At 34.2% G+C, this 14,663-nt stretch overlaps 1 protein-coding gene across 2 annotated transcripts in view; it reads left to right on the top strand.

The window, feature by feature from the left end:
- Positions 1-14,663, top strand: part of LOC114029386 (ectonucleotide pyrophosphatase/phosphodiesterase family member 1-like) — a 108,727-nt gene that overhangs the window by 90,849 nt on the left and 3,215 nt on the right. For both annotated transcript variants that reach the window (XM_027843786.1, XM_027843788.1), the window contains 2 exons: positions 526-658; positions 11,441-11,606. In XM_027843786.1, the coding sequence (XP_027699587.1) occupies positions 526-658; positions 11,441-11,606 (299 nt within the window). The remainder of the gene's footprint in view (positions 1-525; positions 659-11,440; positions 11,607-14,663) is intronic.

The following is a 14,663-nucleotide window of genomic DNA, read 5'->3' as shown; positions in this document are numbered from 1 at the left end:
GGGAAGATTTCTTGGCAGAGATACTGGAGTGGTTTGCCATTTCCTTCTCCAGCTCATTTTATTTTTATTTTTATTTTTATTTTAGGCATTTGGGGTTAAGTGACTTACCCTGGGTCACAGAGCTAGTAAGTGTCAAGTGTTTGGTCTGAGGCCGGATTTGAACTCAGGTCCTCCTGACTTCAGGGCTGGTGATCTACCCACTGCACCACCTACCTGCCCCAAAAGTTTTTATTTTTTATTTTTTTCAGCTCATTTTACAGATGAGGAAAATGAGACCAACGGGGTTAAGTGACTTGCCCAGAGTCACTCAGCTAGTAAGTGTCTGAGGCCAGATATGAGCTCATGTCCCTGACTCCAGGCCCAGCTCTTTATCTACTGTGTCACCTAGATGCCCATTTGTATGATTTATATGCTATTTTATAGATGCCACAGTTGCTATTTTAAACTTACTATTTAAATTTCTTCCACATGACATTATTTTAACTTGTTCTTCCCAAATAACATTTTTTTCCCTCCTTGGTTTAGTCATATGGAATTACTTCCATAATATCCTACTCCCAAGGTATGCTGGAGAAAGGAATGGAGTCAATGTAGTCAGTGGGCCTGTGTTTGACTTGGATTACAATGGACTGTATGATACTCCAGAGATACGGAAACAGTAAGAACATGTTTCTTTCTTCATATCTGCTTTATACTTTCTTAAATCAGTAACAATAACAACTAACAAGTGATATTGCCAATATCTTTAATTGCTTTCCAGAATGGTTGTACTCTTTCTTAGGTCTACCAACCCTCTATGTACCTGTTTTCCCATAGAACCTCCAACATTTATCATTTTACTTTTTTGTCATCTTTGCCACTCTGAAAGCTGTGTGATGGAATCTTAGAATTGCTTTAATTTGTATTTCTTTAATTAGTAATGGTTTGTAGCCTTTAAAAAAATATAGCTACAGATAGTCTTTTTTTCCCCCCTTCAGAACTGTCTGCTCGTATCCTTGTACCTTTTATCTATTAGGAAATGGCTATTTTTCTTATAAATGTTTTTCCTCCTTCAATTAATTGTGAATTATGTTTTATGGTATACATAACTAGCTATTGGATTCTGTTTTTTTTTAACATCACAATTCCATAGACTCAAGAAGGTATAATTTCAACTTTTAAGCTCTTTTAATACTGACTGAACCTTATTGTTTCTCCAATTAAAAAAAATAGAAAATTTAGAGGCAAACATCTTAGCATGAACAAGTGGTTGAAAATAGGAAGTGCTCTGGAGGTTGAAGGCTTTCTAGCTGAGTCCTATAAGACTTTGGAGTAATACTTTTTTTTGTTTGTTTTATTGATGGACTTTGTTTTTACATTACAAACATTTACAGATTATTCTCACTTATATCTGGTCTCTTATAATAAAGTAAAATAGTTGAATAAAACTAAAAATATAGTGACTTCATCTGAAAGGGGGTGTGCAATATTTCACATATATAGCATCCTTCTGCCACCTATTTAAAAAATAATAGAAATCTATTTTATCTCCTTTCTACTCCCCACCCATTGCGAAAAAAGGAAAATGAAAACAAATTTCTTGTAACAAATATGTATAGTCAAGCAAAACACATTCCCTCAATAGCTTCATACAGAAATAGCTATGCCTCATTTTGCATCCTAAATCCATTGACTTTCTTATAGTGAGTGTATAGTTCATCATCAGTCCACTCGGATCATGAATGCTTTTTCTATCAATTGTAATTTTTACAGCTTTTAAAGTTGTTTGTTTTTCCAGTATTGTTGTTATTGTATACATTGGTCTCTTGGTTCTGCTTCTTTTTTAAAAGTCCTCAAAATTGTTTATTATAATATTGATGTAATAGTATAAATTATTCTGCTTTTGCTGACTTCATTCTGAATATCAATTTTGATCTTTTCTCTCTTTGAAATCATTTATTTCCTTATTTCATAACAGTACAATAGTATTCCATTATATCCATATACTACAACTTATTTAGCTATTCTTAAATTGTTACACATCCTCTTAGCTACTTTTTTTTCTTTTGGTCAGCAGAAAAAGAGGTAATAGAATATTTTTGTAGATATAGGACTTTTTCCTCTTTTTTTAAATCTCTTTTGGACATAGGCATAACTGTGTTCTAGCTGGGTCAAAGGATGCACATTATTTAGTAACTTTTTGTGTACAGTTCCACATTACTTTCCAGAATGGTTTTACCCTTTCATAGGTCTACTCATCTTCTATGTACCTGTTTTCCCACGGTTCCTCCAACATTTTTCATTTTACTTTATTTATCATCTTTGCTACTCTGGTGGTTGTGAGATGGAATCTTAGAACTGCTTTATTTTACATTCCTCTTATTATTAATGCTTAGCCTAGTGTTTTTTTTAATGGCTAGAGAATGTATTTTTTTCCACCCTTTAGAACTATTTGTTCATATCCTTATACCATTTATCAATTGGGGAATGGATATTTTTCTTTTTTTAAAAATTTAATTAAATTTTATTTTTTCCACTTAATAGTATTTTATTTTTTCCAATTACATGTAAAGATAGTTTTGAACATCCACGTTTATAAACTTTTATCATATTAAACATATTTCTACATTAGTCACTTTGTGAAAGAAGAATCAGAACACAAGGGAAAAACCAAGAGAAAGAAAAAAAGAAGACACATAGTATGCTTCCATCTGCATTCAGACTCCATAGTTCTTTCACTGGATGAGGATAGCATTTTTCATCATGAGTCTTTTGGAATTGCCTTCGAGCATTGCTTTGCTGAGAAGAGCTAAGTTTTTCAAAGTTGGTCATCCCACAATGTTGATGTTACTGTGTACAATGTTCTCCTGGTTCTGCTCACTGCACTCAGCATCAGTTCATATAAGTCTTTCCAGGCTTTTCTGAAGTCTGCCTGCTCAACATTTTTTATGACACAATAATATTAATGGATATTTTTCTTATAAATTTGAATCAGTTACCTATATATCTTGGAGATGAGACCTTTATCAGAGAAACTTGTTGCAGAGATTTTTTCCCCCTAGTTAACTTTTTTCCCTTTAATTTTGCCTTCAGTTTTGTTTATGTAGAGTCTTTTAAAATTTAATTTAATTTTAATTTTTCAGTGGGTATGAGAAAAAAACTGAATGAAAGGATATTAACATATTTTTAAAGGAGAATAAAAAATATTAAACTGGTGACTATTGATGTTGCTAAATATAGATGATAATATTGAATATTGGTTTTTGTTACAGGGATCTCATTGCAAAGTCCGACTAAAATAGCAGACTTTTACTATGTATACAAAGTGTTAAGGTTTGTCATAAAGGGGCAAGAAATAGCCAAATATTTGAATGTAAATCACGGGATATACCAAAGAAAGGAGATGAGATATTTCTATAGATGTGATCAAGAAAAAGAAGACCCAAAGCATAATTTTCTTTTTAAGACCTTGCAAAGATGTCAAAGGCTCTGCAAGCACTAGAGTGGTAATAGTATAAATAGAGAGAAAGTGATGGATGTAAAAAATGTTGCAGAGGTAGAAGTCATTTTGACTATTACATATACCCAAATTAACTACAAAGGACATATGAAGGAAGATACTGTCTGCATCCAGAGAAAGAACTGATAGAATGATTTTACATACATCCATACATCCATACATACATATTTGTCAAGTAGCCATCTCTGGGGCTGAGAGAGGGAAGGGAAAAGAAAAATAAAGTTACATGATAATTCTATTATATTTAAGAAGAATAGCAACTTTTACAGAATTGATTTGCAGTTTCATGTGTAATCATCTTTTTTTCCCTATTCTAACTATGTTATAGAAATATTTGTTTTATTTCTTAAGTTCAGAATGAAAAAAGAATAAGACATAGAAACTGACTGCATATAGAAAGTGATGTAGAAGTAAGGATCAGAGATGAATCTGCAGTTTTGAGTGTGGGTGATAAATATGGTGGTGATGCCATTAATGGAAAATTTTAAAAAACTTGAATCCAGAGAGTATATTGAACCAATGGATGAAAGCAATTCCTACAATTGCCTTAGCCTCCTCCAGGGAAAAACAAACAAACAAACAAACAAACAAAAAACAAAACCAACCAACAACAAACAAAACATTGAGCAAAAATATATCAAGAAGTTCATTGTGGCTATACATATATTAAGAAACACAATTGCTATTCAGAAATCAAAATTAAATGGCAAGAACATATTTAAAGCCATTAACAGGTATGTGATACCAGTGTTAATGCACACTTTTAGAATTTTAAAATGCCTTACAACAGATTGAAAAGTACCCTAACAAATCTTATTCAATATCAACCAAACATAGGGCCCATCATCCTAAAGCCATATGGGAAACTAAATATATTCATTCCAGAAAAGAAGACTTTCTTAAATCACATGACAAACCCATCAGAAATGTAAAGAAATGCTTTTGGAATAAGCACAAATCAACTTACTGAACAATAGTGAAAGGTGCTTACAAGTATGCATCATTGAATTTGTTCAGTGTAATTGAAAGTGGCTTTACTCTCTATGGAGCCTATTAAGTGATTGAGATCCAAGATTGTCATCAAAAGGCCCTTTGGCATTAATTCAGTCAATATCAATATGTCAACAGAGGAGTATTGAACAAATTCTGAGTCATGTGGATTTGTTTGTGGAAGTAAATGTAGCAATGTTATGGTGGCAATTCAAAACTGGTTTATTGCTACCAGAAACTACATAAGGAACTACCTTAAAGAATCTGGATTTAGTGATAGATGTATTTTATTCAAGGAAACAGTGGAAACAGCCCAACACATCATTATAGCCCAACAATCACCAAACATTTAATGCCTATTCAATACTTAGAAAGTCATAATCTGATGGCTAGAAATATTCATCAGAAGTCTTTCATGGACTGACAAACAACAAATCCATTAAAAAAATAAAGACTTTAAAATATCCCTGAAGAACTCAGCTCATAAACTATTGGAACTATATGGATCAATTAACCCATATGGAACTATTGCTCACTACAGCCAAGGGAATAAACATTGATTCATACAAATTTAAAAACAATATTCTTAATAGCTGTCACCATCACAAATACTAATAATCTCTAAGCTACACAGAATGAAAAGCTTACAAAATACCAATACTTGACTAACCTGACTAAAGAGATCAAAATTATGTGGGAACAGGATAAGGTATGCTCTTGGGTTTGTACCAAGAATGCTTTCAGTGAGCCACAGAAGATTAACTTATATCCCAATGTTAATCAAGAGAAATTAATTTATCTCTGCAACAGTCTATAGAACATTGAATATAAAGGAATGATAGCAGAATAACATTTTGTCATAGTACTGTTTCTATCTGTACCTCATCAAAAAAAAATAAGGATGAGATAATTATAGTATACACACACATATATGTACATATATGTGTATATATAATAAATACATATGTGTGTATATGTGTATGTGTGTGCATATATACATATACATACATATATATATATATATATATAAAATTATCTCCAATTTCCTAATAATGAGAGCTGTCTAAAAGTAGAATGGACTGTCTTAGAAAATAGTATGTTTTCCCTCATGTGGTTCAATCTATTTGTTATTAATTCCAGAGATAGCAAGTATATGGGTGTTCATTAGGGAAAAAACTGAAAGAGGAATTCTTTCTGGCTCTCTCTCCTCCTGGAGGCTTAGTCCTAGCTTTGTTGTTTTTGTTTTAAAAACAGAGAATTATAACTCTGCCATAATAATAGAGCCCTGAATGCCACCACAATCTGATACTGGTACCTGGCTTGAAGATCATTTGGCAGGAGTGTAAGTGTTCACCAAATTGAACCTCTAGGGTGTGTGTGTGTGTGTGTATGTGTGTGCATCTTATATGACCTAGCCTTGATACAAAAGGCAATAAATAGGAAAACAGCCCTCTAAACCTTCCCATGTTTCTTTATTTCTTGTAGCACAACAGCATTATATTACATTTATGTACCACAAGTTGTTGTCATTACCTAATTGATGGATACCTCCCAAGTTTCTAGTTTTTGTTACTACCAAAAGAGCTGATATATATATCTATATCTGTATCATCTATATGTATATCTTTTCCTCTTTCCTACATGTTGGGGTCCAGGCTTATTCATGGTAGTATTGTTGGGTTAAAGATTATACATGGTTTAGTAACTGTTTGGGCATTGTTCCAAACTGTTTTACATTACTAGACTAATTCACAGCTCTAACAGTGCATCAATGTGCTTGTTTTCCTATAGTCCCTCTGGCATTTGTCATTTTGTGTTTTTGTTGTATAGGCCAGTCTGATGGGTGTGAGGTGGTACCTCAGAGTTGTTTTAATTTGCATTTTTCTAATTGTTAATGATTGGGGGCATTTTTTAATATGGCCATAGATAGCTTGGATTTCTTCCATTGAAAACTGCCTGTTCATATCCTTTGACTACTTATCAATTGAGGAATGAGTCTTGTACATCTATTCCTATATTTTGGAAATAAGACCTTTAGTAAAGAAATTCACTGCCAAGATTTTTTGTTCCCCACTTTCTCTCTACTTAGACTATCACCACTCTAGTGCTTGTAGAGCCTTTGATATCTTTGCAAGGTCTTAAAAAGAAAACTACGCTTTGGGTCTTCTTTTTCTTGATCATATCTATAGAAACATCTCATCGTCTTGGTATATCCTGTGATTTAGATTCAAATATTTGGCTATTTCTTGCCATACTGATTTGTTTGTGCAAAAACTTTTAAATTTATGTATTTTATCTATCCTATTTCCGTATTTCCCCCCCTTTCTTTGCTCCCTCCTTCCTTTTTATGTAGAAAAATTGGGGCATAGAATGAAAATGTGCTTAGCACCAATGTTCTATGTTTGTTACAAACACCTTCCACCTCCTCTACCCTCTTCTTTCCCCTTCACCTAGATCTCAATCACTGGTTATTAGCCTTTGTCTCTTTTAAACCTCTCTTCACCATTATCCTTCTGAATTTAGAGTTTATTTTGCTTGTGACTCGTTCTTCCTTGAATCTGCTCTCTATCTTATTCCCTCCTCTCCTCTTATTTCCCTGTTGAGGGGTGTGTGTGTGTGTGTGTGTGTGTGTGTGTGTATGTGTGTGTATATGTGTGTTTATGTATGTTTGACCATTGTTTCACAGTTTAGATGAAAACAAAGTGATGGCTGTTCCCCTAACCTCTTCATTTATATAGTGAGAGAAATTATTATTTTTCTATTATATTAATAACCAAGTTAGGATTGAGTTGATTAATTACCCAGAAACTCTGTCTTGTGCTTTTCATTCATCTCAATAGACTTATTACTTGTGTCTCTCCCCCTCTCATTATGTGAGATAAGTACTCCCATTCCTTTGCTTTTATTCCTTAATGTATTGTTTCCTGCCTCCCCCCCTCCCCTTTCCTTTTTTCTTTTAAGGTAACCAAAACATAACAAAAATCACTTCCAGGTTCTCTACCTTATTTTACACTTATGAATCCTTATGATATTTCACATTTATGGAATTCTTGTATAACCTGTTTCTCCATATTCAAATACAAACATTCCATCCTCATAAATCCCCCCCCCCCAATTATTTGTATTTACCTTTTTTCTGTTTTTGAAATATAATATCCAGGCTCCCCATTCTTTTCTTATTCTTTTCTCTATTCCTCTCCTTTCATTTATACTATCGTTAAAAAAAATTCTTTCATTTCTTTAGGAATTCTAATCAATCTCGGCAAGCTGTATTTTTTATTGAAGCTTTGCATGTAAGTTTTTTAGAATTATTGTCCTCTTTGGGGTTGTTCCAGCAATCCATCCTGGGCAACCTGACTTTGTTGGTCAATATAGGAGAAAGAGGGGCCAAGTCTGCAATCTTGGCCAAGTCTTGCAATTCTCTGGAATATATTCTCTTCACTTGTAACATGGGCAAGAACTGAGTGCTTAGTTTGTTTACCCTAGCTTGTGGGTCCAGTTACTTTGTCTCTGGAGTCTGAACACTAAGTCAGTGATCCTGATCTGCTGTTGTTCCAGAGCTCCTACCTTGGTCACTTCCCTTAACCTGAAAGTATACCCATAAATTCTTGCTTATTCCTACAAATTGCAGGCAGATAAGAAGTATATATAGTCTGTGAAATCTTTTACTCCAAAAATCAACTTCAATATCTTAGTAGACAGGCCTGGATATAGGTCTAAGCAAAGAACATGGGAGACTGTTTACTTCATGCATATCTCACAGCTCAAAGAGGTTTTCCATCAACACTGCCCCACCAAATAATATCTTTGAAATCTGGAGAGGAATTTTGGGGAGTAGGAATCCTATAACGTCCCTATCAGAGCTAGAAGGCAGTGAGGAAGAAGACTGACCTCTAAAGAAGAACAGGAAGATTGTGTAAGACAAACTCCTTTTATTTACACTTTTGTTGATTCTTGTGTCTTAGTTCATGTGGCTATCCCTAGCTTGAAACCTCTATTTTGGTACTAGTTGCCACCTTGTTCTTTGGACTTTGGTCTTCTTGCTCCTGACTTGACCTGGCTTCTGGTTTATCTTCTGTGGTGCTTTCTTTCCTTTTTTCATGAAAGGACTTCACCCTCGGGCCCAGTTCTAATCACTCGCATATGTGGTCCGCTCCCTATAATCCAACAGCATCAGAAATCATGATGACAGTAAAAGAAGGTTCAGAAGGAGAGGTTTTGAAAGGCAAAATTTTATAATTAGGGAAATTTAAAAGTCCAGTAGACTTTTCCTTATGTTAGACTAACTTTTCAAAGTAAAGAGGTGATTTATTTTCCAGACATTCACTCCTACCTTTTATTGTTTTCTTTAAAGACAAGCACATATTTTTCTTTAATTTCAGGTGATAACTGATGAAGTATACTAGAAAGTAAATGGTGTTATATAAATTTGGAAGCACTGAATTTTTAGATTAGGAAAGTCACGAGAATTACTTTTGACTGAAAAACAGTTTGTAATCCTGAGGCTAGTTAAAAATTAATTTAAAAAAATCATGATAGATACATGTAACTAACACATGGAAATCTGTGTTTGAGCTAATGATTAATTATGGTAGAAATCTGAAAATGAAGCCCTTTCTCTTAACAGCAAAAAAAAAAAACCAAAGGGGAAAATCAGTGAGAATTTTCAGCATGCACTTTTGATGGGAAAAAAAGGAAAGAAGGAATAAATAAATAAAAATAAAGGAAATTGGCTAATTTATTTTGCATGACTATACATATGTGTAATGGGCTTTGTTCTTGCCTTCTCAATAGGTGGGGGAGGGGAAAAGAGAAGAAAAAATTTGGAACTGGAAATAAAATAAAATTGAATTAAATAAAAGAACCATGATCTTGGGCATAAAGATTTTTATGAAGCATAAACATAGTAGGTATAAGAAAAGGGAATAAATATTTGAATGCTTTGTTTCTTTTGCTTTATGTGGAAGTAAGTATATAAATCTATGTAGGATAAATACTTTTTATAACAATCTATGAGTTTCAAATAAAATTATAGATATGGAAGTGTTCTGAAAAATATAAAATCCAATGTAAATATAAAGCTTTTGTTTAGTATTATTTATTTTGACTGAGTAGGAAACTATAAGGAAATTAGAGGTTTTAAATTAAAACCAAAAGGCATGAGAGCCAGAAAGATTTGGATTAAAGTCTCACTTCTGACACATACTTGAGGTAAGTCGCCCAACTGCCCAATACTCTAGACAACTCTCTAAGACTAAGTGTCAGAGCAGGTGTTACTTACATTGGTACATTTGATTGTAGTGTATTCATTTTCTGTCCTTTTCCATCAAGAAGGAAAAATTTCCCTTATTTTCCATTTTTGTTTTGTATTAAGCAGGCATTATCACTTTGGATTGAATCCCAATGTTTCTATTCTACTAGTGAGTACACTTCACACGTCTATGATTCTGGTCTTAATTTTTCTTTTTAAAAAATTAATTCCTCATTAAAAACTTAAAAGCCATCAACAAGCCTGATTTAGGTACATAAAGAAGAAAAAAAGATCATTGCTTATAAAACCATGTCTTTTCTATAGAGGCCAGGTTGCATTTTGTGTGAGTGTTCTGAATACACTTATAACTGGATTTTAGTATTTTTGGAATTTTATGATTAGAAAATGAAATTCACATGCATTTCTCAAACCACCTTTGGCTAGAGTATACAGGGTATGTGGCATTTCCTCATGGAGTTTTCCTTCCTAGTCTTGAAGTGTCTTCTCTAATACCCCACCAAGTGTTCAGCTGACTTGTGCTTGAATATTTGCAGCAAAGAGAGAAGGGAACTCCCTACTTAGACAGCTTTCATGTATGAAGTTCTTCCTTCATAAGCTTAAGTATGCTTTTGGTGACTTAGAATATTTTTATTAGATTATTAGCTTGTGTTTTAATTTGGTGCATGATAGCTGTAGAATATCTACCTAGGGAAATGGAAGGGGATTTTTTTCTAGGTTCCACAGATATAATCTATGTCTATAGTTTTGATATAGTCTGTGTGGATACTCCCTCCCATGAGACAGATCACAGATCACCCCTTCCCACCCATCCTGTGTGACTTGTCTATTATTTCCTACAAATCTGCCTCAAAGGGTCAGCCCAACTTGCTGAGAGCCTTCTTCCAAATCTCTTGATGTCACCTGGATGCTGCTGCCAATATAATCTGAAGATTTTTTATTGTCTACAAACATATGATAGTCAATGCAGCATACTTATATAGAGAATAAAATCCTTCAGATTATGTTGATTTAGACCATCTGCTAATCATAAATTTTTTTGTTGTTATGGCATAGCACTCTCAGTCAGTCACCAGGCATATATTAAGCAACTATTATATGTCAGGCTCTGCGCTAAGCACTAGGGATACAAATCTGACTAGAAACTCAGCTCCTGCCCTCACAAAGCTTATATTTTAATGGGAGGCTATACCATATAAGAGAAAGCTGAAAACACAGGTATGGTGGTGGAGGTGCAGATGAGGGTACCCAACTTGGGAGCATAATACAGGTAATCTTGAGTGCAGCCAGAAGAGGAATGACGCTTTGGTTTTCCTGTATACCTTACTTGCATGGAAGTTCTGGGGGGAGCCATCCAATCAGAAGGAGGCCATAGGAGTGAGTGAAGAATTTCTAATGTCTGAACTCTGGGGCTAGAGTGAGCTTCAGGATGAACTGCTGGAACCTAGTGGAGGAAGTCCAGAATACATCTTGGAGAGGAATGAGAAGACCTACCATATTGGAAAATTGTTACTTTTTGTTTTTTATGCAAAGGTTGTCAAAGTGGCTCATGTGCTTCAGGATGTGAGTTTAGGTAGACTTTACAAGCATACTCCACTGAACTCAGGCACAACAATAAAGAAGAATGTATTTCTTCTCTCCTAAGGAAACACAGCTTTTTCTATTTATTTATTTTTATGCAGAAACAGCAAACTCATCAATAATCAAGAAGTCCTGATACCCACTCACTACTTCATTGTGTTAACAAGTTGCAAAAATAAAACCCAGACTCCCTGGCGGTGTGAGAATTCTTTAGAGACCCTCGCTTTTATTGTCCCTCACAGGACAGACAACAGTGAAAGTTGTACTGTAAGTATACTTGGTTGCTTAAATATTACATATGAATAATTATGTACAGCCCTGGGTCTAGGTGATCACTGCAGAAGGAAGTAATAGGTAGATTTTGATTGTTATTTAAAGATGGTATCCTTATAGCCAGCTAGGAAACCATCCACATATCCCAAGTTCAAGGTACAAAAATGAGACTTCAATGTGCAAAATTCAGTAAGCAGGATAGCTTAAATGTTGAATCCCAGAAACACTTGAAGTATTTTTTTACCCTTTTAAAAATATGTATTTTTCATTTCAACATTGTCATGTCAACTAATTATAATTTTAAAATTACATTGTAAATGAACTTTCTGTCTGATTCTTATAAAATATAGATCGTTGTTCTTCTACTTCCTTTTTCTCTTGATTGAGTATTTGAAACTTTCTGTGTGTGTCATCTTACTTTTTAAACACTAAATCTGAATAATTTAAATCTTTTAGACCTGAAATGGTACTGTAGAGTCTCTCTGTTCTGATCTCCCTTCCAGTGTAGAAATGTCTTCTATAATATTCTGCCACAAATTCATCTGGCCTATGCTTTAATATTTACATTTGAATGAGGGAGGGGGAGATCCCTATTTAGACAGCTCTAATTTATGATGAGATGAATAGATAGTGTCATGAAAGTAATGAACATGGACTTGGACAGACTCTGGAAGATAGCAGAGAATAGAAGGGCCTAGAGTGCTATGGTCCATGGGGTCACAAAGAGTCAGACACAGCTGAATGACTGAACAACACCACCACAATTTATGAAGTTCTTCCTTATATTGAGCCTCGATCTGCTTCCCTATATTTTTGACCCACTAATTCTGGTTCTGAGGTCTGGAACCATAAAGAGATTGCTATCTTATGGGTCTTTATATGATGTTTGCATCCAGCAATGGCTGCATACTGTCTATGAGAGTCTATGAGTCTATAATAGGTGTCTTTTATGTAACTTTATGGATTACTTGATCCATTCTCCTGACAACCACGAAGTAGGTACCTTCCTTTTCTACCATTCTTCAGGGGACTATATTCAAACTGCTGTATTGCTTCAGTCCCTGTCATCTCTTCCCATTTCTATCACTGGAACTTCTTCTCACCAAGTTGTCTATCTTTGTTTTGATGATGATAATGATGATAGCTAACTTTTTATAGCATCTATTATATGCTGGGCACTGTGCTTTATAAATATTACCTCATTTGATCCTCACAACAACCTTGGGAGGTAGGTATTATTATTATCTTCATTTTGCAGTAGAGGAAACTGAGGCAATCAGAAGTTAAGTGTCCTATCCATCTAGAAAGTATCTGAGCCCAGATTTTGAACTCACGTCTTCCTGAGTCCAATCCTGGAGCTCTCTCTACTGTGCTACCTAGCTGCCCTAACTAAGTGAAGTCTTACCTTGTTCATGGACCTAATGAAGATAATAAGTACACATATATTTATATATATACATATATATACATGTATGCCTATATTTACATATGTACACAAATATATGTGTATAGACATGCGCACACTATATATAAATAAGATGTATGTACACCTAGTTATATATGTATGTAGGGACACATTTTTGCATGTACATACTCACTTTTTATTTATATGTATATATTTTTATATTTACTGGGTTCTCTAGTAGAGTGTAAACTCATCAAGAGTAGGGCTTGTTTCATTATTTGTACCTGTGTATCCAGAATCTAGTACAGTGCCTGGTGCATTGTATTAATAAATACTTTTTGATTGATTGAACTGTTAGAAAACTATTGCAGTATTCCAGGTAAATACTAATGAAGCCTATACTGGGGTGGTGTGAGTGGGCAAAAAGATATTTTAGAAGTGGCAGAACTTTACTAATTGGATATAAGAAATAAGAAAAAGGGAAACATCAGAGATAATACCAAGGCTTCAAACATGGGGGATTAGATGATTCTATGGAAAGTAAGAGTGAGGTCAGAAGTCATAAGAAGAACAAATTTAGGGAAAAGAAAAGAAACTTAGTTTTGTATGTGTAGAGTTAAAAGTTTCTGCTGATACCCCAAAGAAAGAGGGAAAAGATCCATTAATACAAAAATGTTTATAGTAGTATTTTTTTTTTGTAACAAAGAACAGGAAACAAAGTAGGCACCCATCAATTGGAGAATAACTGACAAATTATGGCATAGGAAAATAATAGAATGTTAGTGCAACTTAAATAATAATAAAAAATCAGATTATATGTATAAATGTATTCATATATGTGTATATCATATATGCTAATATATTTATACATGTATGTGGGATGAGATAGAAAACCAGATTGTAAAGAGTTGAGGAGAGGAAATGTAAACAGTGAGTGTAGACAACTTTTTCAAGGAGTTTGGCTGAGAAATGGAGAAGAGATTTAGAATGAAAGCTTGAGGGAATGATAGATTCCAGTGAGGTTTTTTTTTTTTTAAGTAGAGAGGAGAGATTTCTAATTCCTTCTTTTCTCCCTCCAGTCAAGCCTCATAAGACTCTTAAGACTTATTTTTTCTTATGCAAAGTCTGGTTATGATTCTCCTTTGCTCAAAACCCTTCAATGGGTGCATTCCTGTTGCTTAATGAGTAGTTGGTCTTGAAGTCTGGATCCTTTATAGTCCTATATTTTCCCACTTTTATCTCATACATTTTCCCTTCAAATACTCTCCACTTTGGCCTGATTGCCTACTGACTATCCTTCAAGCATGTGCCAATGTTTACACTGATCTCTATCCCTAGAAAGCCCTATCTTGTCACCTCCATTTTTGGAATTTTTAATCATCTTTTAAATGTAGAGGATTCCTGATTTTGGAACTCTTGGCATGGGAACTTGCCCCACCAATGAAAGGAAGCCATCTGTGACTTGGTAAATAAGTTTTAGGGATTTGTCTGATACACACAGCTGAAATGACTTGTCTCAAGTCACATGGTTAGTTAGTCAGAGATGGTATTTGAACCTAGANGTTTTAGGGATTTGTCTGATACACACAGCTGAAATGACTTGTCTCAAGTCACATGGTTAGTCAGAGATGGTATTTGAACCTAGG

The sequence above is a fragment of the Vombatus ursinus genome, unplaced genomic scaffold, assembly GCF_900497805.2.
Source record: "Vombatus ursinus unplaced genomic scaffold, bare-nosed wombat genome assembly UNPS02014931.1, whole genome shotgun sequence".
Lineage (NCBI taxonomy): Eukaryota > Metazoa > Chordata > Mammalia > Diprotodontia > Vombatidae > Vombatus > Vombatus ursinus.
The sequence above is the reverse complement of the archived record's forward strand: the minus strand, read 5'-3'. Positions and strand labels throughout refer to the sequence as shown.